The following is a 23,820-nucleotide window of genomic DNA, read 5'->3' as shown; positions in this document are numbered from 1 at the left end:
TTCAATAAAAAATGATGCTGCTATGACAACGCTTCATGCAAATGATCGAGCCTATCAGTCGACCGGGGATGACAGAAATGAGGAACCGAAATGAGAAGCACATCATCTGGGGAACTAGCTAAATCGCTAAATCATGTAAGACTGGAAGGCTGATGGGGTGAAACATGCACCAGGCAGCTCTTTTTATGCCAAGGCACTCGTTCCTCTTTCTGTAAAAATGGATTTGGTCACCGGTCTGTACACGTTGTAAAGTCGGTAAGTTTTCCTCACGACTTTGATCAATCTCATAGCTAACGCTAGTATGTTAATGGCGGCAGCACAGTATTAATCGTCGCGATGTTTTGGTCTGAATAATGTTCGTCGTTTCATTTTCTAGCTGTTACCTGGGTTATTTCCTGAATCAGATTAATATCTGCCGCGCGTTACAGTTCATTTACAGGCGGATTTCCCCGCCTGTAAATGAAATAAATAGACCCGAGCCTGTGTTTACAACTTGTAGTTAGTTTTATTGGCTAAACATTACCAATTGTGCGGGCGAACATGTGGGAGATTCGATTCATTTAACAATCAAAGCACTGTTGTCGGCATGTAGGCCCTCATCACTTTCTATTGGGGAAAGGCTGTTGCACATAAAGTTCCCTCTAATGTTCCTCTTTGTCCGGTAGATCTCTGGCTTTGTTAGTGGTGACACATATACGAATATGGAGGAGTGTAAAATGAGCATCGGTACTTTGAGTGAACAAGTCCTGATCAGACTGGCAAAGATGTTGGACAACTCCACCTGCGGATGGAGGCAGCTAGCCAATGCTGTGTCCGAGCAGGCGAAATTCCGCTGCAGGTGAGTTATTGAATGCATCACATATTATAGAGCGCGCAATGCAATTATTTCCAGACCTTTTTCACCACCATAATAACTAATTTAAACATTAACACTTCATGCTGTAGTACAAGGATTGTCTTTGTTGTATGACATTATATATTATTATTATATATCAGGTTCATACTGCACATTGCTGCAAGTTATTTGGGCTCTAGGCCTACTCTGCATTGGGCCCCATAAACTGTCACCACAAGACTAACCCTGCCCTTTGAACTCCTTCCTTCCAGTGAGAGTGAGCTGACCAGCTGCTCACTACAGGTGCTGAGCGCTGCAGGCAGCCCAGGACGCACTCTCCTGGCTCGTCTTGCTGATCGTTCCTGCTCCCTGGACTTCTTGCTCCACTGCCTGAGGAAGATAGGCCACCAGGAAGCTGCGCAGTACCTCACCACCACGGGTATAGAAGAAATGACTGGGGGTGCCATAAATGTGACATATTTTTCAGGAAATACCTCTTTGACTATAAAAATCTAGGGACCTGAAATAAGCTTGGGTTTGTTTCCCAGCAGAGTTTAACATTATACATTGCTCAGACTTCTAACCCTTGATCTAAGCCATGTGTCAAACTCAAGGCCCGCGGGCCAAATCCAGCCCGTTGCAGATTTAGATCTGGCCCTTATATCAATTTGGGTTCACAATAAATTTTGGCCCTCCTAGTCTTGCGCCAAACCAAAAACACAGGAAAGTGTTTTTTTAAACATCAATTACCTGACATTCAAAGCAGAATATGGCAGATTTGCCGACTCTGAGACTCAGAAATTCACCCAGGAGCAGAGAGTTTTCATATTCAGGCTGTGAAACAGGTTGTTGTTAAAGCAACACTATGTAACTTTTAGTGCGAGCTGTAGTTCCAATGAGACAACCTGTAGGGGGACCGAAGCGCGAAAAGTTACATAATGTTGCTTTAAAAAAAACAGGTATCATTGTTTTGCTTGATTTGCTAAATTCTATGATGGCTAAGGAACTCTTTTGATGACTTTTTTAGGGCTTCATGTCAACAAAAATGCGACAAAAAGCGTACAAAAATGTCGGAAAAAGCAACAAATTTACAAAATGGTGACAAATGTCTGAGAAAGCCACACAAAAAAGAAAAATGAAAAAAAGTCAGAACAAAAATGAGGAAAAAAACTACCAAAATGTTTTAAAAAAGTGACATGCAGTAACCAAAGCACATCAATAGTGAGTTTGATCTAAGCCATTCAATCTGCTTACCTAAATGGTAAAGATATTGGAATTTGTCTGTAGAATGTGAGTAGTTGCTTTATGGCTGTAATGCCAAACATTTTCTTTAACACATAATCCCACATTAAGTATGGTGTGTGTGTGTGTGTGTGTGTGTGTGTGTGTGTGTGTGTGTGTGTGTGTGTGTGTGTGTGTGTGTGTGTGTGTGTGTGTGTGTGTGTGTGTGTGTGTGTGTGTGTGTGTGTGAGAAAGTGTTCAGTGGTCACAGATTATGCACATTTCCAGGTTCATATTTATACTTTAGGGGTGTATCTGTGGATGGCTACTTTAGAGAACCACAAAAGGGTCTACTAGTAAATGTTCACATGCTTTAATGTTCGAAAAACACAATTTCTCTCTTTTACCGTCCATTACTGCAGAACCATTATGTTCTGATTAGAGTTACATTTTGACTTATAGCAGTAAAATAACAGGTGTAATGAAAACATTAGTGATGGCTCACTTTAATTTAGACGCCCCAGTAAGCCATACCATGGAGCCAGCATGCACAATAGCAAGGCTCTAACCTTGGAGCGCCTACTGTAAATTTGATACAACTTTCACAAGTTAGTACCTGTGCCTCTGATGCTTCACATCGAAATGAAAATACCTACGCTCTGTTTCTGCTTGTCTGTGCGTATATGATTTGTGTGTGTGTGTGTGTGTGCGCGCACGTGTGCGTACGTGTGCGTACGTGTGGTAGTGTCAGAGCTGATTCAGATCACAGTGCAGCCACAGACCCAGCGGGCCACAGTGGGGGGCAGGGTGGTGTTGACCTGCAGAGCCTTCGGTCCCCCTGGACTCAGCTACCAGTGGTTCAGAGGCAAAGAGGAGGTCAGTCACACCTTGTATGATTATGTGAAAAAAAAAAAAGTAATGGTATGGTTTAAGGTCAAACCCGGAGATGTGTGGACTTTTTGGACTGGATGTGTGTTACTTTTTGGCTTGGTGATGGTAAATGTCAGTTATATTGATAATTTCCTTGTTTTATAAATAGGTTATTGGCAGATTATTTTCTTGTTTTAGATTTTGGATGAGACAGGGAGTACACCAGAGCTGGTCCTGTGTCCTTTAGCCCCAGTCCACGAGGGTCCCTATATCTGTAGGGTCCACCATGGCGGAAACTTTATCTTCTCCCAGTGGGCTCACGTTCGCTTCGTCCAGTCTGCAGGTCCTAGTTCAGGTACCTCTCCTCCTTCTCGTCTCCTTGTTTCTCTTGTTCTATTTCATCTCATGGCATGTGATATAATGTCCTGGTAAATCTTACCATCTTAGGTTGCAGCAGCAGTTTGTTTCCAGGGGCAGCGAGTGGGCTGCATATCATCCTTCAGCCTCGGTCCCAAGCCGTGTCTGAGGGCGACACTCTTTTCCTGGAGTGCAGCGCAGAGGCCAACCCTCCTGCGCAGTACGAGTGGTACCACAACACGGTGCCCGTGGCACAACACAAGATGCGTTCACTGAAGGTAAGTGTATTCACAGAGTCTGCTGTGAACTGCTTACCTACTGTGTATAACAATGGGTTCAAAAAAACTTTTTTGGATTAAAGGAGATAACGATTTACAACCAAGGCAAGAAATATAAACCCCCGGTGCTATCTTCATGAAAGGGATATTATAAACAAAAAATAAAAGTTTATTTGTATGTAAGTAGGGCTGGGCAATATATCAATGTTATATCGATATTGCGATATGAGACTAGATATCGTCTTAGATTTTGCATATCTTAATATCGTAATATGGTAAGTTTTGTCTTTTTTTTTTTTTTTATTCTTATACTGCACTGTAAATTTTATTCTTGACTTTGAATGTTTTTAAATTGTTTTTAATTGTTTTCTGAATGCTCTTTCATGTTTTATGTAAAGCACTTTGAATTGCCTTGTTGCTGAAATGTGCTATATAAATAAAGCTGCTTTGCCTTGCCTTGCCTTTTCCTGGTTTTAAAGGCTGCATTACAGTAAAGTGGTGTCATTTTCTGAACTTACTAGAGTGTTCTAGCTGTTCTATTATTTGCCTTTATCCACTAAGTCATTCAATCATTTCTGGAGATTATTTATCAAAAATGTCATTGTGTAAGTAACATTTTGTTAAAGCACCAATTATAGTCAACAATACAATATTGTCGCAATATCGACATCTAGGTATTTGGTCAAGAATATCGTGATATTTGATTTTCTCTATATCGCCCAGCCCTATATGTAAGTATGACATACAGTATATGAAGGGAAATGCGTTAGGCCAAACTAATGCAGGTGTCGAGACTTTGTCATCAAAACACAGTTAACTAATTGTCATTTTTAGTCTCTGTATCAGTATGCCATGTTTAGTTGATCTCCTTGTATTCCCTGTAGATCCCATGTGTGACCACAGCGCACAGAGGACAGTACAGATGCAAAATGTTCAATTTGTATCACGAGGCGTGGAGTGACACAGCAACAGTCACCATTGGTGAGACCCGGGCGCATTTATTTTTTTATATTCAGAATGTCAAATTATGAATGAGAAAGATTAAAGAGATCTTAAACGTTTAAAATAGTTATGATAATTGTATGAATAGTATTACTTTTGAGGAATTTGTAAACATAGTTAGACCAGCATCAAGTCTGACATTTATAGGCTCAATGGCACACTTGAGCAAAGGTGCAGTACTGCGCAGTGAATAACTTCCTGTTTTGCACTTTTATGCAGGCCCCAGTTCCATCACTGATGCCTCCTGGGTAGAAGTTGATCGTGGTCCAGGTATTGTTATGTATATATTCATAGATTCTATTCTGAGAGAATGTTTAGGAGAGAATACAGGCACTAGACTAGAATTTAGTTCCGCATCACTACATCACACTATTGTATCTACTGTACATCAGTGAAAGACTTACATTGTGGGTGTCAAAGCAGCTAATCCACTTGCTGGCATTGGTAGGTTGTGAGTGTGTGTGTGTGTGTGTGTGTGTGTGTGTGTGTGTGTGTGTGTGTGTGTGTGTGTGTGTGTGTGTGTGTGTGTGTGTGTGTGTGGGGGTGTGTGGGGGGTGGTGTGTGTGTGTGTGTGTGTGTGTGTTAAATTCTTCAAACTGTTACTGTTTGATCAGCTGTGGACTCGGTTCATCTGATCAAAAGAAATCAATCCGTACAGCATGTGTGGTTACCAAGCACTGTAGAAATAAAAATGAGACATTAAACAGCATAAGAGTTTTTTATTTTATTTCTATCTTTTCATATTGGTGTTGACAGACTCACAGGAAGTTCACAGGCCAACTTGCAGACCAGGAATACATCCTCTACAACAGATGGTCAATCCGCCTCCATCAGCCAGGGATTTCTATGGTGAGTTTTGTGCAAACAGTTAGACACAATACAATATCTGTGGATAAAAATATACACTGGGAAATGATGATATTGTAGATTTACAGTTATTTCATGATGCCCTGTCTTCCCCTCTACAGCCACAGACAAAGTTGCACTCCTGATTGGCAACATGAACTACCTCTACCACACTCAGCTGTGCGCTCCCATCGCTGACGTCCACGAGTTGACTAACCTGCTCAGACAAATGGACTTCAAGGTGGTTTCCCTGCTCGACCTCAACTGGCAGGAGATGCACAGCGCTGTTACAGAGTTCCTCTTGCTCCTTGACAAGGGAGTCTACGGTTGGTCTCTTGTCATCTGGACAATATATTTGCTTTGTTCAAAGTTGTGTGTTGTACAAACTTTAAAGACTGTAACACAGGCTAAACACCAGCTCTATATGATAATGAATGAAATGGATGTACCACTGTTTTCTACATAAAGCTACATAAACGTATTTATAACACACTTTTTTTTATTTTATTTTTTTTTACAAGCAATAAGCTAGGAAGACTAAGAATCTGAGCAAGCATGCTTGGTTAGATTAGTGACACACTTCATCAAATTTGATAACACTTCTTCGTCCTTCCATCCACAGGCTTGCTATACTTTGCTGGTCATGGTTATGAGAATTACGGCAACAGTTTCATGGTTCCAATCGATGCGCCGGCCTCCTACACATCAGAGCACTGTTTGTGTGTACAGAATATACTTACCAGGATGCAGGAGAAAGAGACTGGACTTAACGTATTGCTGCTGGACATGTGCCGCAAAAGGTATGAATGGGTTTTTAAATGAGAGTTGATAGTTCTTGTTCAATTTGTGTTTCTTTGTTCTGTGCACCATCTGACGTTATCTGTCACATATTGTGGAGATTGTTTGTTTTGTATGTCTGAAGGTGCTAATAAAAAATAAAAAAAATTTATCACAAAAAAAAAAGAGAGTTGATGTACCAGCTTTTCATTTTTGTCACATTGAGGTTAGAACATCTGCTGCACATATTTATGCTTTTTTCTTTTAGAAACCTAAATGATGACATCATTGTTCAACCCGGACTGCTCAAGGTGACAGCAAATATAGTGTTTGGATATGCCACGTAAGTTTGCTGGTTCTCTTCACTTTCGAACTATGTCTTAATTCACCTTATCCAGTGTTGCAGGCGATGCATTAACATACATGTCTGAATTAATCTCCCTGCCATTATGATAAAAGGTGTCACTTTATGTGTCGCTTGTTGTGTTTAGATGCGTAGACGCTGAAGCATATGAAGTGAAGAGGGAAGACGTGTCAAATGGCATCTTCATAAACTTCCTCAAACGGCGAGTTTGTGTAGATGAGAAGGTCACAGTCATGCTAGACCGAGTGGCTGAAGGTATGTGGAGCACACGTGAAGTATGAGATCTCTGCCCATGCAATAAGTTATATATGTTGCATGGAAAGTATGATTACACCTGACATTTTCATGTTTGAGATGATCCTATGTAGCCAAAGTCATTAGGTCAGATTATTCTGCATCTTCTCAGGTGCTGCGAGCAAATCACTCCGCCCAAGTAGCAGAAGTAGCAGTGCTTCGCCTTCTGAGAATATAGTTCCCAGTATGTATACTTTTAGAAGATGGCTGTGTCTCTTGTGACCTTGTTATTTGTACATGCTGTGACTATACAAATCACAACATGTAAATAGGAAAATTATGGAGTTATTTTGTCACTTACTGGGAGCAGTAGGCTAGATGGAGGGTGCGTCAGACAGAGTGGGTGCGGTGGGTGCGTCAGACAGAGTTATGACACGTACGGAGATGAGAAGGGTATGTATAGACTTATACAACTCTGGGGGATACGGTGAATAAGCTAAAGTCCCAATAAGTCGGCATGTTCCTTCTAAAAGCACTAATTAATGCAGATTGTAAATTATATTATACAGTGGGTACAGAAAGTATTCTGACCCCTTTAAATTTTTCACTCCGTTTCATTTGAGCCATTTGCTAAAATCAAAAAAAAGTTCATTTTATTTCTCATTAATAGTACACTCAGCACCCCATCTTGACAGAAAAAAACAGAAATGTAGAAATCTTTTCAAATTTATTAAAAAAGAAAAACTGAAATATCACATGGTCTTCATGGTATTCAGACCCTTTGCTCAGTATGGAGTAGAAGCACCCTTTTGAGCTAGTACAGCCATGAGTCTTCTTGGGAATGATGCAACAAGTTTTTCACACCTGGATTTGGGGATCCTCTGCCATTCTTCCTTGCAGATCCTCTCCAGTTCCGTCAGGTTGGATGGTGAACGTTGGTGGACAGCCATTTTCAGGTCTCTCCAGAGGTTTAGGTCAGGGCTCTGGCTGGGCCAGTCAAGAATGGTCACAGAGTTGTTCCGAAGCCACTCCTTTGTTATTTTAGCTGTGTGCTTAGGGTCATTGTCTTGTTCGGCCCAGTCTGAGGTCCTGAGCACTCTGGATGAGGTTTTCTTCCAGGATATCTCTGTACTTGGCCAAATTCATCTTTCCTTCAATTGCAACCAGTCGTCCTGTCCCTGCAGCTGAAAAACACCCCCATAGCATGATGCTGCCACCACCATGTTTCACTGTTGGGATTGTATTGGGCAGGTGATGAGCAGTGCCTGGTTTTCTCCACGCATACCGCTTAGAATTAACGCCAGGAAGTTCAATCTTGGGCTCATCAGACCAGAGAATTTTATTTCTCATAGTCTGGGAGTCCTTCATGTGTTTTTTGGCAAACTCTATTCAGGCTTTCATATGTCTTGCACTGAGGAGAGGCTTCCGTCGGGCCACTCTGCCATAAAGCCCCGACTGGTGGAGGGCTGCAGCGATAGTTGACTTTGTAGAACTTTCTCCAATCTCCCTACTGCATCTCTGGAGCTGAGCCACAGTGATCTTTGGGTTCTTCTTTACCTCTCTCACCAAGGCTCTTCTCCCACGATTGCTCAGTTTGGCTGGACGGCCAGGTCTAGGAAGAGTTCTTTTCATCCCAAACTTCTTCCATTTAAGGATTATGGAGGCCACTGTGCTCTTAAGGAACCTTGAGTGCTGCAGAAATTCTTTTGTAACCTTGGCCAGATCTGTGCCTTGCCACAATTCTGTCTCTGAGCTCCTTGGGCAGTTCCTTCGACCTCATGATTCTCATTTGCTCTGACATGCACTGTGAGCTGTAAGGTCTTATATAGACAGGTGTGTGGCTTTCCTAATCAAGTCCAGTCAGTTTAATTAAACACAGCAGGACTCCAATGAAGGAGTAGAACCATCTCAAGGAGGATCAGAATAAATGGACAGCATGTGAGTTAAATATGAGTGTCACAGCAAAGGGTCTGAATACTTATGACCATGTGATATTTCAGTTTTTCTTTTTTAATAAATTTGCAAATATTTCTACATTTCTGTTTTGTTCTGTCAAGATGGGGTGCTGAGTGTACATTAATGAGAAATAAAATGAACTTTTTTGATTTTAGCAAATGGCTGCAATGAAACAAAGAGTGAAACATTTAAAGGGGTCTGAAAACCTTCCGTACCCACTGTATTTACTCTTACCAGACATGGGTCGATGTGAGATCACACGAGGGAGGCAGGCTCTGGAGCTACGCAGTAATCTTTCTGAGCGGCGTTCCCTCACCGACCAGATACAGACCTCTGAGTGCTCTGCATCCCATTCAGCTCGAAACCTGCAGTGGACTGTCGCTCACGGTACTTATGTAACATTGTCATGTCATATTGTCATGTCGGTAGATTACTTTATTTAAGGTTGCCATTAAATCATTTTTTTTGTCTTGGAGTAAAGTATACCTAAATTCAAATGTCTTTTTTCATAGTCCTACCAAAGAGCCATTGCCTGCAGTTTGACTGTGGAGTGAAGGTTCAGCTTGGGTTTGCTGCAGAGTTCTCCAACGTCATGGTCATCTACACTCGGATACTTGAGAAGCCCAAAGAAATAGTTTCCTGCTGTGCTCAGCTTATTGATTTCCCTGAGGTTTGTTAGCTGATATTACACATTAAGATTTGAGATTTTAAAGACACATAAAGACATTTAGTTCTGGCCTGTGATGAGTTATCATGCTTGTGATCTTGAATCCTTCATTTTTTCACAATGCACTATATTTTAAGTGGGAATTATTGTGTGGTTATGGATACTTGAAGCACACAAAAAAAACTTTAATTTAAGCACTGTGCTGACTGTAATCTACTGTATGTTACCTTGGCAGGATGTGGACATTGATCTGAAGCAGAGTAACCAGGAGACTCTGCTTGAAGCCGGCAGTTTATTATTAATCAACGAAAATCTTCCTTCACCGGAGGTCCCAAGTCTCTACACACGCATTCAATGTCTGCAGAGACTCAGGGTCAGACACTTGCTATTGTTTTCATAATTACTTCTTCTATTTCTGTCCTAGGAGAAACATGGTAAATGTTAATGTGCCCTCTGGAACCAAATTAGTACTATTTCACAGTCAAGTATAAGACTACACCACCATTTTAAAATGAAAAAGATTTAATTAAGTCTACAGTTAACAGTAGAATTCAAATGTGTTACATTGATCTATTGACGAATTTAAGTGATATTTCTATCTTAAGTAAAACATTTTTTTTTACTGTTTTCATAGAGGGAGCTCACATTCACCATTTGCCTTCATTACACCTATTCCAACATGGATGACGAAGTGCAGGAAAGGAAACCAGTGACAGTTGGTAAACCACTGGTCTCCAAACTCAACCTGCATGAGCCACGAGCGCCTCGCGCCTGCTCTACCTCCTCGTCCCTCAGCCTCGACTCCTTCAACGTTCCTGAGGGCTCCTCCTTTGCCTCTGTTGGTTCAGCCTCAAGTTCATGGACATATCGTGCACAAACTGGCAGAGAATCCTTCACCACTGACTCTCCAACTTCATCCAGAAGTGCCAATATTCCAGAGGAGACGGACAGTCCTGAATTATTTGAGGCCCCTCAACCTCTCGTTGCCAGCAAAAGCTTGCCCCACAGCCAAGTAAATGACACAAACTACACATTTAGTGACATGTACAATTTTCATTCTTACTAAGCAGTATGAATCGTATGATTTGACTATGACACAGGATAAATCAGTGCACATTCTTTAAGAAAAGTGAAAGGATGGAAAGGAAAGCCTGTGGATTTTCTGTTTCTGTACAGCTGCCCCTGAACTTAAGTCATCGAATGTGGTCAGTGTAACTGTTATCATAGTCTTAACTATGCATTAAGTTTTTGTAATGTTTTATAAAGATTTTTGTTATAAGAATTTGATGCATTATAATGCAATGAAAAAGTAAACACACTGCAGATCAAGTTCGATATGTGATTGTAATGAAGGAATAATAAAACATATCCGTAAGATTGTGTTAAACTGTTGTTTGCATTCAGCTTTTTGTAACTTTGTATCTCACACGCATTTGTAACGTTACGCTTAATAATACATACATAATTTGTACACTTCAAAAATGGTTCGTTGCCATCGCCATATTTGCATGTTTCTTGTTTTTCCTGTTTTAATAATGGCTGTTTAAAGAGTTTTATTACTGAATGTGTGATTTCTGGAGTTTTCCCTATGATTTCGAGTCTTTCTCCATGGATGTACGATAATAACAGGATTTCTCCTGTGTCTCTGCCATAGACAGACTGTATACAGTCTATGGTCTCTGCACTATAACTTTACAGCGCCTGCGCCGTAACGTCTATTGGCTCGCCATCACGGCCTCCATTTTGCAGCAGTTTTGCAAGCCAGCTGCTTCCGCTCGTAGTGCAGCATCAGTCAAATAAAGTGCATTAAAGGTTTATTCCAAGCTGAAGAGAAACTTTCACGGACAAAACGATGGCTGACCCATCCGCCGACGTGAAGATTCCGGAGGGCGCAGAGGTCCGCAAGCTGTCTGAGCTGAGAGTTATCGATCTGAAGGCCGAACTGAAGAAACGAAACCTGGACACCACGGGCGTCAAGAGCGTGCTGTCCGTTCGTCTGAAAGAGGTATCCTATTACAGTCCACTTATTAAACATTAGGCAATGCATGTATTTGATTAATACGAGTGCTACAGAAGCCTGTATTTTGCGGCTTCGCGAGTGTAGCCTGTCGAACCAAGGCAACTCTAAACGTAAAGCTACGTTAACGTTAGCTTACGAGGCCCATTGGCTGTATGCTAGCTAGCTAGTTAGTTAGCTAACGTTAACGGCTAACCGCTATCATTTCCGTAGCTTTTTTATACAATTGACGTTGATTTTTACTTTAAAATCCCTATGATATGGGCAGTCTATTAATGTGTTCGTATCCCCACTAATAGGCAATCGAGGAAGAGGGTGGAAATCCTGATGAGATTATTGTCACTCCGGAGTCAACCCCAAAGAAGCCTAACGTTACACCTAAACGGCCTTCCAAAGGTAAAGGTTGCATAATAATCGATGCGGACACCACTTAATATAATACTGTGCATGTCTGTACAATCTGAAACACGGTCTGCCTGTCTGTTTTTGACGAAACGAAACTGGTCTGCTTGCCAAATAGCATATGACAGTCGGCCTCATGGTATCTCCTGCCTGTGCACGTTCACAGTCTTGCGTTAAGAAATAACAGAAAATATTCTATTGTTTGAGAGACCGTCACCTGAGGAGGGCTTATTATTTTGTGCAGTTAAGTTACATTCCTGTCACTTACCATTAAATTTGCCAGGTACTGAGTATTTGACAGTGGGCAGTACATCATTTTGTTAGGTAGATCTTCATAAAGGATTTAATATTTTAAAGAGGATTCGTTGTTATGGTGATTGTGGAGATAAGTTAGGGTGGATAACATCTGTCAGTAATACTATACAATTAAACCGCACCAAGCAAGCAAAAACTACAGATGGTAGGATATAAATCAGGGCTGGTGTATTAGACTGTCTTAGTTTTTGCTAGGTGTACCTAATAAACCAGCAACTTGGTGTACACCCACTTCATGGTATTCTAACATCAATATGGCTAACTATTTTGAGTGTGAGTTTTCTGAAAAATATGTTTATACTTATCTTACAGTAAGCTCTCCCAGCACTCTCCTACTAAAACTGAATAAATATACTGTCAAATGAGTAGAACAACATATGTTTCACTATTTATTTTCTATTTGCAAAAATGTACAGTGTACATTTCCTAGGCCAGGTCAGAGCGAGGAGTAATAGTACTATGGAAGGAATATCATTGTCTGCAACAAATGCTCTTAAAATGTCCAGTTTGTTTTGAGACTATGTTTTATAGAGGCACTAGTCATTTGGGAAGACGAAGTTGGTAATGCAATTTTTATGGGGCAAGCAGAGCTTACATGACACAGTCACAGAACCATTTAAGACGCATAAATGTAGGACCTGTCACTTGTATTGGATTGCATTAAAATTGTCCCACCTCCTGTAAAATCTGACACACAATGGTTTCCTTTGATACCCAGAAGACACCCAAATGCAGCATTGGTCTAAAATAAAACATTTTCTGTAGATGCAAGGCAAGAGATTGATGAACCAGAAGACAGCACTATCGAGGAGGATTCCCAGGATGGCCATGTGAGTTTGCTAAACCTATTTTCCCACGTTTAAGCAATACTGTGGCATGATGCTTTTGCAGAATTGGGCACCCTCCTTAATAACTGCAGAGTTCTGGATATTGCTGTTTAATTTTAGCTTGCTTCTTCAGCAAATTCCTTTTCTTTTTCAGGAGGAGCTTCAGGATGATAATGAGAACATGCAGGAAATGGACATCCTCGACATGAACGTTCTGGATGAGACCGAGAATGACAATGGGATACCAGCTGAGGATGATAAGGATGAAACCGCAGATTGTCACTTTGATGAAGACGCAATGTCGAATGAAGAGCATGACAACAGGACTCTTGAGTCAGACTATGAAGCAAGAGATCCAGAGGTGAGAAACTAGACTATAAACTTGTCTACTCATTTTAATCTTTTGTCTGTTCAACTGGCAGGTATTAAAAGTGCAATATGTAATACTGACAGCTAGTGTTTAAAATAGTTACTGCAGTACAAATTCAAAATACTGGTGAGAGTTGTCTCCCTCGGCCCCTCCTCCCCAGACTCGGAAGTTCATGTTGGTTGCCAGCTGGGACTGCAGCATCCACAACAATGTCACTAGACGCTTGTCTCAGACATTACTTTACATCACAGCGGAGTAGCTAACATTAGATGCTAGCTATATTGACAGTCATAAAAGCCCATGCTCACGCGGAGCTCTGTACTCAACTGACAGACACCCTTCCTCTGCTTAGAATTATGGTGAGAACCGCTAAAAATAACACTGTTACCTTGCGGGCCTCTCCACCCAACTGATACACTTTATTGGCTGAGAATTACGGCAACAATCACTTAACGCGCCGCAAACTCGCAGTCCTCTCTTCCCAATTTACAGCCCCCCTCTCTTGGCTTAAAATTACTCACTGTTTGGCTACAGCCGCTGACCAGGCTATACGTTGTAAACAGCTGTGGCCCAGTTGCCTGGTCCTCCGGTAACGTTAGCAGTTAGCAGGGTTAGCATTACAAAAAAACAATAACTAAAACTGTAATGTCTGTTTGCAAAACTAACTAAAATAAAACACTTATCGAGTAAATGTCCTTAGTTTTCATCTTTGTCATATATTTTTATTTAATATAAATTAAATATTTCCTTAAAATCTGACACATTGGGGTCATTTTTGGATTTATTACAGTAAATATATTAAATATTGGACCTTTTTTAATGTAACTGATTTTTTATCTATTTTAACAGATGGATGAGTCCAGGATGTTGGATAAGGATGAACCCATGACATGCTCATCAATCAGTATGGTATGTTCCTCACAAATGTTTTTCATGCAAAGCTAGTGAAGCTGTGGGAAACACAAAATTTCACAAACTGTCACATTCATTAATACATCATTCTTTTCTTTTAGGCTCAGGATCCAGATGCAGATGACGTAAAAGAAGAAACAGGTACTGTAGAAAAAGGTTGATTCAAAAGGTGGAGGCATCTTTTTACGGTGTTGAGCTTGGAATGCAAACACTTTTGTTTAGTTTCAATCAGGAAGAGAGACTGGAAGCCCAAAGGGAATTGCTGGCTTTGTGTTGAAATTTGGTTAACCACTACTTAATCAATATTTGCCAGCGAAACTATTAAGTTTCCGGATATGTTCTGGCAGTAAAATAATAAGTGGTTAACAATTTGATGCACATTGACAGCAATTGCATGTCATGGTCAGGGAGGTGTGAGCTGTTGCAGGTGATTGCAGTGTTTCTAGGTTGCCACATGAAGAACAAGACAAAGAAGATCCATCAAGACTCGTCCACTATTACAACTTTTTAAGGACTCTGACTCAGAAATCAGCTGGATATGAAATTGCTGGACTTGAGCTAGACTTCTTCTGGTCATCACGAATGGACACTGGCAAAGTCAAAGGCTGAAAGAAGGTGGACTGCAGCAAGAATCTGCTGCTGCACTGCTGATCTTGTGGCTCTCTTCAGCACTGAACTCTTTGTCTGCTTTGGATCAGGTGAACACAGTGAAGTGGTTCGACTTGAAAAATAAGCCAAAGTGTTAGCCGCACTAGTTGCTTGGTTGTCCCCCAGCCTTTGGGTTCCCTTCCAGTCTCTCATTAGGGTCTACTTCATCGTTTTAACACATAGTTCTAAGAGCACAGGCCAGTGGTCATGACGTTCCTAATCCAGGCCTTGCCAGTTCCTCGTTAACCATTGCTGTGTTTCAGAAGTGATTAAACTCTGTGCCATTCTATTCCTGTTAAATCCGTAGAAAATGACAAAGTAGCCGGGTCTTGTTTATCTGAGCCACTTAACGAAGATCGCCACGAGACGAGCCCTGAAGAAGAGCAAGCTGCCACCGCCGGAGGGGAAGATAATGTGTCCGACACCGGTGCCAAGTCCAACAAGGCCGCCTCTGGAGATGTGGAGAGCGATCGGGATGTTGTGCAGGGCGACCAGGATGTTGTGGAGACTGACACCAAAGAGGTTGGGGACGCACAGAATGCCCCAGAAGAGACATTTGATGCTGAAAACGAAAGCTCGCAGGCTGTTAGTGTAAGCGAACAGGGCGCTGTGGGTGAAACTGTTGATTCAGAAATGGGGTCTAAGAAGGGTGAGGCGGAGGAGGATGAGAAGACAGAAGAGAAAGCTGCTGCGGATTCAGCCTCCACAGTGAAAGAGTCCTCTTCTGTAGAGGGCGATGATCAGAAAAAGAGGTTTGTTGCTTTCTGTCTACTAGAAACCAAAATGGCTATCTCTGTTGCATTGGCTCCTTTGTGCTAGCAAAATTTGGATGCTCTTTTGGAGGTAAAAACGTTCTGTGCATTTGTCGGTTTTCATTTGTCATTCTTTTACACTCTTATTCCACTTTATTAACCATTAACACGTAATGTCTTGGGATTGCCAAAGGGTATAGTTCCATTTATTCACTGTTAAAATTACTGCATAATGGTACATGATGGGCTGAACCCTGTCAGTTATTATTCCACAAAACACATGAATGTATACATCTGTATAATGAGAGATACCAGGTATCCTCACTGCTGTATGTTTATTGCTTTTTTTTTTCTTTGTCTCTAGCTCTGAGGAGAAAGATGACAAGACTGAGTCAAAAGATGAAAAGGGTGAGTGAATCAAGTGTTTAGTTTTTTCCTGTTCTGGTTTTTCAAATTCAGTGGATACACGCTCTCTAATTTATTCTGTTTTTGTGTGTAGCCGCTGGAAGTGCTGCAGCAAGCAGTAGCAGGAATCTGTGGGTCAGTGGTCTGTCTTCCACTACTAGAGCGACTGATCTGAAGACTCTCTTCAGCAAATATGGCAAGGTTAGTCTATGCAAACTATCCCTCATCATTGTCAACCGGCCTTGAATTTACAGATTTATTTATATTTTATATAAAATTGAGGATTTTACAATTTGGTCTCCCATTCCCTGGTCATCTCTACCTCTTTGTCCTTACTTCGCCTCCTCTATCTGACCGTTTCCTGCAGGTTGTTGGAGCCAAGGTGGTGACCAACGCCAAGAGCCCCGGGGCTCGCTGCTATGGTTTTGTCACTATGTCTTCCACAGAGGAGGCCACCAAGTGTATCAGCGACCTTCACAGGACTGAGCTGCATGGCAGGATGATCTCTGTGGAGCGGGTGAGTTTTGGAGGAAGAGATTTTTGCTTCATTGCAGTGCGTTCATTGGATGTCCAATAATTGGGGTCCAACCCAGCTTCACCTTATGGGTCTGTGTGAATCTGTTGTAGCATTTGTACGCAGGTCTCCATTTTCTGTTATTTAATTTGAGTTTGAGTTCTGTCAGGTGTAATGGGAGAATTTAAAAAGTTGTGCTACCCTGATTGAGACAATTCTAATTACACTTGACTTGAATTAGAAAGAGACCCGGTGCTAATACGGCCCTGTTGCCTTAAGGACCATTATCTACCGGACCGAATTGCAACACGGATTTCGGTGCCTTATTTGGGTGCCACTGAAATGCCTGCGCTTCTCTGATGCTCCAAAAATGGACGTTAGAGACAACTGAAACATCGCTGCACGGGACGCTAGTTAACACTTATTATATTATTATATATATTTAAATCTTTCGGTTCAGACACAGTTTTAAAAGTATCATTTTAGCACCAGGAAAATGTTTTCTTTTCCGGGGGGGAGGCGGGGGTGCTGAAAAAGTGTCACCTTTTTCAGCCCTTTTGAGTTTGCAGGTATGGTTAAAGAGAAAGTATTTAGATACCTACAAAAGAGGTGTTATTGTTCATGTTTATTGTATGGTTATAGTGTGAAATTAAGTAATAAACTGATTCCCGTTTTAAACATTGTAGGCTAAAAATGAGCCCGCTGGGAAGAAGCCAGCAGACAAGAATGACCCCAAGAAGTCTGGCAGTGACAGGAGGCAATCCACTGACTCAAAGTAAGACCGCTTACAAGCTGCCGCATGTTAACGTAAAGCCTCTTACTAAATATTCCCCCGCCAGCTCGGTATTTTGGTCCGGTGTGCTTTTAAATATCATGGGTGCATACGTTTTTAGCATGGCATGCCCCAGAGGTAACCTACAACCACAGCAGTTTGAGACCTTGAGTGTGGCTAAGCTATCAACTAAATGGGAGAAAAGCAACCCATTCTTTTAAACTGTTTAAAATGTTTTATTGATACAGCACTGATAGAGCTCACACTTTTTATATTTTCTGTAGGTCTGATGAGAAGACTGAGGGAGAAGGAAAAGATGGCAAAGGTGAGAAATGTGGGATTATTTTGAGCTTGTACACATTAAGTGAATGCTGACAAAATGGGCACCTCTGAAACATTTACTTTATATTTTTGACAGTATCAATTGTTTGTTTGACAGGGCGAAATGAGAGGACTGTAGTTATGGACAAGTCCAAAGGAGAGCCTGTCATCAGTGTCAAAACCAAAAGCAAGGAACGAGTAAGTAAACACTTCCTCGCAAGATGGCACTAAAATCAAGTGTGGTCTGTTAGATGCCAGCATACAAGGTTGCTATTAATATGGAGGTTGGATATATATCATACCCAAATGAACAAGACTTTCATTCAAATCTGCTGGCCGGATTTTATTTTGACCTAGATACTCTTCTTGACATTTTTTCTTTTAACGTTTTCTTTCCTTTTCTGCAGAGCACAAAGAGTCGGGACCGCAAGTCAGCCAGTAAGGAGACGAAAGATATCCTGTCATTTGACCAGATCAAGGAGCAGAGGGAGAGGGAGAGACAGAGACAACGAGAGAGGGAGATCCGAGAGGTGGAAAGACGCAGATGCAAGTAAGGATCTTGCGAGGGGGGTCTAGAAACCAAAATCTGACCCCACCAAAGGGCTTAATAAAACATAATTAAGCAGTGCTTGACATTAACGCTTGCCCAGGACAAGTAAACTCTGTGTACGGGCAAGCCTCATGCAGTTGTCTGATTGGACAAGTGAAAAATAAATGTTGTCCTGTGATTGAGAGCTGCTGCTCAGCGACAGACTCGTTCAGCAAGCTAACAGAGTAGCACAAAAAGGCCAGCAACGGCAGAGACCCTCTTTCTGTTCTACTGTATACTTTTTTTTTTTTTTTTTTTTTTTAAGATAACTTTTTGGGCTTTTTCACCTTTTTATTTGATTGGTCAGCTAGGTGAGAAGGGGGGGAGAGAGAGGGGTAAGACATGCAGGAAATCGTCACAAGTCGGATTCGAACCCTGGACCTCTGCGTCGAGGCATAAACCTCTCAGTATAGGTGCACCTGCTCTACCCACTGAACCAACCCGGTCACACTGTTCTACTGTATACTTGAGGAAATTACATTCACTCGATTATATTGCTAATAGGGAACCTAATAAAATAGCTTACTCTGTAGCTAAAGCTTGATTTATACTTCTGTGTAAAATCTACGCTGTTGCTACATACGTAGGTATGTGGAGACACGGACCCTACGTAGCCTGACGTGCACCTCTCCAAAAATGTAACTACACGTCACGGCTAGCCCTAACCCATGGTAGATGAGCTGGTGCGAATATTCAAACCCTTTTTTTATTACTGTCGCTCATTTTATTTTATTGTTGCCGGCATATATCCGCTATCATTTAATTTAATTAGTCATAAAGTGGTTAAAAAATGGTATTGTCATTTTCAGTGTTATGTCATTCTGGATAGATAAAGGCTTTATTTAATACTCATGTTGATCTTATTTCAGCACATCCTCCTTATAGACTACATTAACGACGTCGTTCAGGTACAACCTTCTAGAGGCTCTTGATAACAGCAAAAGGCACCACTGCACAATAGCTGGAAAAAGCAGAGGCCCTGAAGCACCTGTTCCTCCAGTAATTAAAGGAATTGTCCCAGCTATATAATTGCTACCTGTTAATTTTATGTTTTGCATATTCATACAGTAAATTATAATTGTCCAAATCCCTGTTTTTTTTAATATAATTATTATTTTGATAAGGCTACAGAGCTTTAATTTGATTTCAACTTGTGAAGGTCCATGGGAAATAGATTTTTACAACATCCCTGCTTTTTTTGTAAAATGAAAGGATTCTCTTTAGTTTCTTGTTGAAGGCTGAAGAAATTCTCTTTTGTAGCAGTTTGTACAATATGCTTTTACACTGGACACTATTAACCTATATTTACAACATATACAGTACTTCCAAAACGGTACATGTGGCTGCTTAGAGATTTATCTTTCCCATTTTTCTTTTAGTAGCCGGGACCGTGACAACCGTCCCGAACGTGGTGAGCGCGAGCGAATCCGTCTGTTCCGAGAAAAAGAGGAGAGGAAACACTTGATCCGGAAGAGAAACTGGCTGGAGGTATTTACTTATTCCAACAGGGGATTTCTTTCTCTCTCTGCTCTGCTGTCAGTGTTTCTGCCCACATTTCCAGCATTATATTTTTCTCTGGTGCAAATCTTAACTCGTTGAATACAGTAATAAAAACAAAAAAGAATTTGTACGCTGTCATGTATTTCTCCATTATAGATTTTTCCACACTGTTCATATATCCATGTTCTCACTGGTTTAGTGTTGATAATCTCACTGAACCTATGAATGTTTTGACTCCCAGGCTGAGAAGCAGCGCCTCGACGCGGACCGTATGGAGCGCCAGTTCTTGGAGCGGGAAAGGCTTCGTATAGAGTACGAGAGGCGGCGCGAGCAGGAAAGGATCCTCAGGGAGCGTGATGAGCTGCGACGGCAGCAGGAGCAGCTGCGTTACGAACAGGACCGACGCTCTGTTAAGAGGCCTTATGACATGGATGGCAGGTAAATGATAACTGACAGAGGGTGATTGATAAATACATTTATTGCTTGGCAGATGTTCATTTAAGTTAGCTTATTTTATTAGAGTCTTTTGTAAGTAAAAGGCTGCCAAATAGAATCATAAAAGATATTATTAATAACAAGGGTGAGAGCTTCAGTACTTCGGTATGTACTGTGTATATATCATTTGGACACAGAGCAGCTCTGTGGATGTACTTCATTCTGGATGTGGTTTCCTGCTCCTCCTTTTAGGAAAGATGACTGGCCTGAAAAGCGCATGGCCCTTGAGGATCGTTATAGCCGTTCAGACTTTGGTCGTCAGGAACGTTATCAGGACTTTGACCACAGAGACCGGGGCCGTTACCAAGACGACGTGATGATGGACAGGCGGGACAACACTCGTAACGTTGCTGCAGACAGAGATGGTCAGGTAAGAGGTGTTGACCCTTAACTCTCACTGAAGTTTAGATGCAACTTGTGCACTTGTTACAGTTAAAGCATACATCCTTACGATGGGAAGGACCGGGCAGATAACTACAGTGGCTTGCATAAGTTTACACACCCATGCTTAAGTTGATTAAAAAGAGGAATAAAAAGACATCTTTTGGAAATTGATCTTAATACCTTTTTTTTTTTTTTTTTTTTTTTTTTTTTAATTGGAAAAATTCAACCTTTTAAGGACACCAATTTTCTTTGTGAATGAATAATGTATCGTAAATAAATAAATGTTCTTCCTTAAAATACATGGGGCATAAGTTATACACACCCCTATGTTAAATTCCTATAGAGGCAGGCAGATTTTTATTTTTAAAGGCCAGTTATTTCATGGATCCAGTAATCATGGACCATGGACACTATGCATCTTGATAAAGTTCCCTCGGCCTTTGGAATTAAAATAGCCCCACATCATCACATACCCTTCATCATACCTAGAGATTGGCATGGGGTACTTTCCATAAGATCATCTCTCAATGCAATCAAACCAGCTATTAGGCCAACTGAAATAAAACCATGCCAATCTCTAGGTAAAAATATGGATTTTTATTCCTCTTTTTAGTCGACTTTAGCATGGGTGTGTAAACTTATGCAAGCCACTGTAAATTGTCATGGTAGTGGTGTGTGACTGACTCGAATACCAGTGCACATGGAAAGGATAAATACTCACTGGGTTGCCACAGTAACAACGTATAAACTGTCCAAGAACACAGAACGAGTGAATTATAACTGTCTTGTGTTTTTTCTTTCAGCACTTCTCAGACCGATCAGACAGACATGGCAGAGAGGGCCGAGACTGGAGTGGAGGCTATGACAAACGCATCAACCCCAGGTGAGCACCTAACTGAGCTGGAACTGGCTTCAGTTCCTAAATAGTGTCCAGAGCTGACTTTTTTTTATTTTTTTTATTTCTTCTGAAGGAGGGAAAAAAAGTTAACAATGTTTGTCTTTTAGGGAAGGAGGCCGAGACTGGGACTCTAGCCGGAAGATGGATGGAGACAGAACATGGCAAAGTACGTATGCCGTTACTTGTGCTATGTTTGTTTGTAATTACTGCTACTATTTACACACTGTTTTCGTGGTACCGTTATGTATTTTTAAGTAAAGTAGTTTTACCTTCTGAGGGTTGGAGTGGCAGATTGCACAATTCTAATAGCAGGAATATGGTGCAACATGTCCAGAAAATATAGTTAGTATCCTACATAATAGCAATATAGATGTATAACTACTCTGGTCCATGTGTCTAATTTTCTTTTTTTGTTCCAGGTAGAGACGGTGCCATCCCAGGCCAGAGCCACATGGCTCGTGGAGGAATGGCAAGGTGAGTAGTGAATATTAGCTGGATTTATGCCACATTTTTTAAATCCTCCCTTCTTTTCTTTTTTTTTTAAACTTCAGCTCACAAGAGCAGCCAGCTCTATTTGTTAGAACAGTATTGATTATTGTGTGTCTGTCATTTATTTATTTAAATTTTTTTTGTCACCAGCCGTGGAAGCTACATGAATGCAGGAACGTCTCAGTCCCTGTCCGGAGCTCTCAACAGACAGAACCAGCTGATGCAGGGCAGCGGGTTGCAGGGTGGAGCTTTTGGCCGACGCTACTGATGTCTGTCTGTTTTTGTCTGAAGACAATAGTGGGACTGTCATATCAGGAAGGATGTGACCATCTTGTTTTGTAAATTTTAAAAAAAATTAGGAATTCTTTTTTTGACACAATTTCGATGGAGACGTTTATTTTTCTGGTCGCTTCTCTTGTTTTTTGTGTGTGTGTTATGTAGTATCTCCTGCCTTGCATTTATCATTAAGACCAACCTACCTTGTTTGTATAACACTGCTTGCCAAGAATGTGTTTTAAATGCAGTTTGGCCTGTGGTGGAGAGTCGCGTCAGAGCTCTGTGTTGTGAATTCAGATGTTAAAGACATCTGGGTTGATGGACATTACATCATCAGTCTCTGTATCCCAGTTTGTGTTTGAAACAGTTTTTAAAGTAAATGTCACATTCTGATTATCCATGCTTGTTAGACTTTTTTTTTTCTTTTAAATATTTCAACCGGTGCTTTTTTTTGTTTATAGTTTTTGATTTGTGTGATTGTTGGATAATGGTAATAAATGCCCCAGGAGTGTGTGTTCACAATCTATTGATTAAGATCTGTTATAAAATCTAAATCTCAAAGTTAATGTATGATGTTTCAGCCTTCATTATCTGTAACTCAAATGTCTTTTTTTTTTGTTCATAAAAGTGTTGTATTTAATTTTAGTCCTTCTGTTGATTGTTTGGTTCATTTTAATGCCATCTTCTGGTCAGTAGCAGAGAATGTCAGCTGCTAATGTCTAGTGGAACTCAGTTGTAAAAAACACAGGGTCAATAGTCATCTTTTTGCTACAGAAACAAATACTCCCTTACTCTTGTTTTAAATTGCCATAACAATTTTTCAAAAGTCAATTTCAGGGGCTCACATTGAACTTTAACTTTAAACCATATGAGCTGATATGAATCATTAAAGCAACTATTTAATTTCCAACCCTTCCTTTAGAGCTTCTTGCTATATTACAATTTCCTTCTTATAAAAATGCAGTGTATAAGTTGGAAATTTTCTGTTCTTGGATCATGCACTGAGCCCTTTTTGAATACTTATACCATGCTATTTAATATGCCATTAAAAGATTTAGTATGTTCCGATACATAGTATGTCAAAGGCAGTATGCCAAAAATGCCAGGATGTCCTACTCTGGTCAGATTTTTGTAGTATGCAAGCCAGCTTGCTTTTCAGGCTATTTCTGGCCCACAATCCTTGCATGCAACAGTACAAAATGTGTGGCAGCTGCAGTACGTACTAAAATATATTTAGAATTTAGCCCAAGTTGGTGGTTAACTGAGACCTTAATAATTTTATCTGAACATTTAAGTTGGTACAAGCAGATCAACTCAAACTGTTTATACTATGGAAAATGTGTGTTCGCTAAGTCCACCATTTTGGCCTGTTTGAGAACAGATTTATTACAAAACATGGCTGCATTGAGATTTTGGGAATGCTGGGAATAATAAAATGATCCTGCATCAAATAAGCCCTGATTGACAACCTTTTAACTTAGTGCAACACTAGTTAACTTTTAGGAGCATGCAGCAATATGAAAATGT

The 23,820-nt window shown here is 40.8% G+C and overlaps 2 protein-coding genes across 3 annotated transcripts; both read left to right on the top strand.

The window, feature by feature from the left end:
• The first annotated feature begins 61 nt into the window (after nucleotides 1-61).
• Nucleotides 62-10,794, top strand: malt2 (MALT paracaspase 2). 2 transcript variants are annotated; one of them, XM_039810984.1, is made up of 17 exons: nucleotides 62-255; nucleotides 666-838; nucleotides 1,108-1,274; nucleotides 2,802-2,932; nucleotides 3,125-3,281; nucleotides 3,374-3,561; nucleotides 4,446-4,542; nucleotides 4,783-4,833; nucleotides 5,320-5,412; nucleotides 5,532-5,735; nucleotides 6,032-6,209; nucleotides 6,455-6,529; nucleotides 6,678-6,805; nucleotides 8,978-9,127; nucleotides 9,253-9,410; nucleotides 9,643-9,780; nucleotides 10,042-10,794. In XM_039810984.1, exons 2-17 carry the CDS (start codon nucleotides 702-704, stop codon nucleotides 10,471-10,473), a joined length of 2,484 nt encoding a protein of 827 aa, XP_039666918.1. In that variant the 5' UTR covers nucleotides 62-255; nucleotides 666-701; the 3' UTR covers nucleotides 10,474-10,794. The 2 variants fall into 2 exon arrangements, with proteins under 2 accessions (XP_039666918.1, XP_039666917.1); XM_039810983.1 differs by having other exon boundaries at nucleotides 68-135.
• Nucleotides 10,795-11,120: 326 nt separating this feature from the next.
• safb (scaffold attachment factor B) lies at nucleotides 11,121-22,938 on the top strand. The gene is made up of 21 exons (XM_039810985.1): nucleotides 11,121-11,412; nucleotides 11,724-11,820; nucleotides 12,907-12,971; nucleotides 13,123-13,329; nucleotides 14,188-14,247; nucleotides 14,352-14,391; nucleotides 15,206-15,650; nucleotides 16,015-16,058; nucleotides 16,150-16,256; nucleotides 16,423-16,572; nucleotides 17,256-17,344; nucleotides 17,626-17,666; nucleotides 17,781-17,860; nucleotides 18,070-18,212; nucleotides 19,631-19,739; nucleotides 19,993-20,189; nucleotides 20,439-20,616; nucleotides 21,434-21,513; nucleotides 21,636-21,694; nucleotides 21,948-22,002; nucleotides 22,168-22,938. The coding sequence occupies exons 1-21, from the start codon at nucleotides 11,260-11,262 to the stop codon at nucleotides 22,283-22,285; spliced, it is 2,517 nt and encodes an 838-aa protein (XP_039666919.1). The 5' UTR covers nucleotides 11,121-11,259; the 3' UTR covers nucleotides 22,286-22,938.
• Nucleotides 22,939-23,820: the final 882 nt, after the last annotated feature.

This window comes from Perca fluviatilis, chromosome 9 (assembly GCF_010015445.1).
Source record: "Perca fluviatilis chromosome 9, GENO_Pfluv_1.0, whole genome shotgun sequence".
Classification (NCBI taxonomy): Eukaryota; Metazoa; Chordata; class Actinopteri; order Perciformes; family Percidae; genus Perca; species Perca fluviatilis.
Note: the sequence above shows the minus strand (reverse complement) of the source record. Positions and strands in the feature narration are given on the sequence as shown.

Bases quoted from the DNA above. Each gene is read 5' to 3' on its own strand.
- malt2 (XM_039810983.1), top strand. From the start codon at position 91: ATGAGAAGCACATCATCTGGGGAACTAGCTAAATCGCTAAATCAT. The intron at 2,933-3,124 runs GTCAGTCACACC...TTCTTGTTTTAG, and splicing joins GGTTCAGAGGCAAAGAGGAG to ATTTTGGATGAGACAGGGAG. The intron at 6,210-6,454 runs GTATGAATGGGT...TTTTTCTTTTAG, and splicing joins CTGGACATGTGCCGCAAAAG to AAACCTAAATGATGACATCA.
- safb (XM_039810985.1), top strand. From the start codon at position 11,260: ATGGCTGACCCATCCGCCGACGTGAAGATTCCGGAGGGCGCAGAGGTC. The intron at 12,972-13,122 runs GTGAGTTTGCTA...TTTCTTTTTCAG, and splicing joins AGGATTCCCAGGATGGCCAT to GAGGAGCTTCAGGATGATAA. The intron at 16,257-16,422 runs GTTAGTCTATGC...CGTTTCCTGCAG, and splicing joins TCTTCAGCAAATATGGCAAG to GTTGTTGGAGCCAAGGTGGT.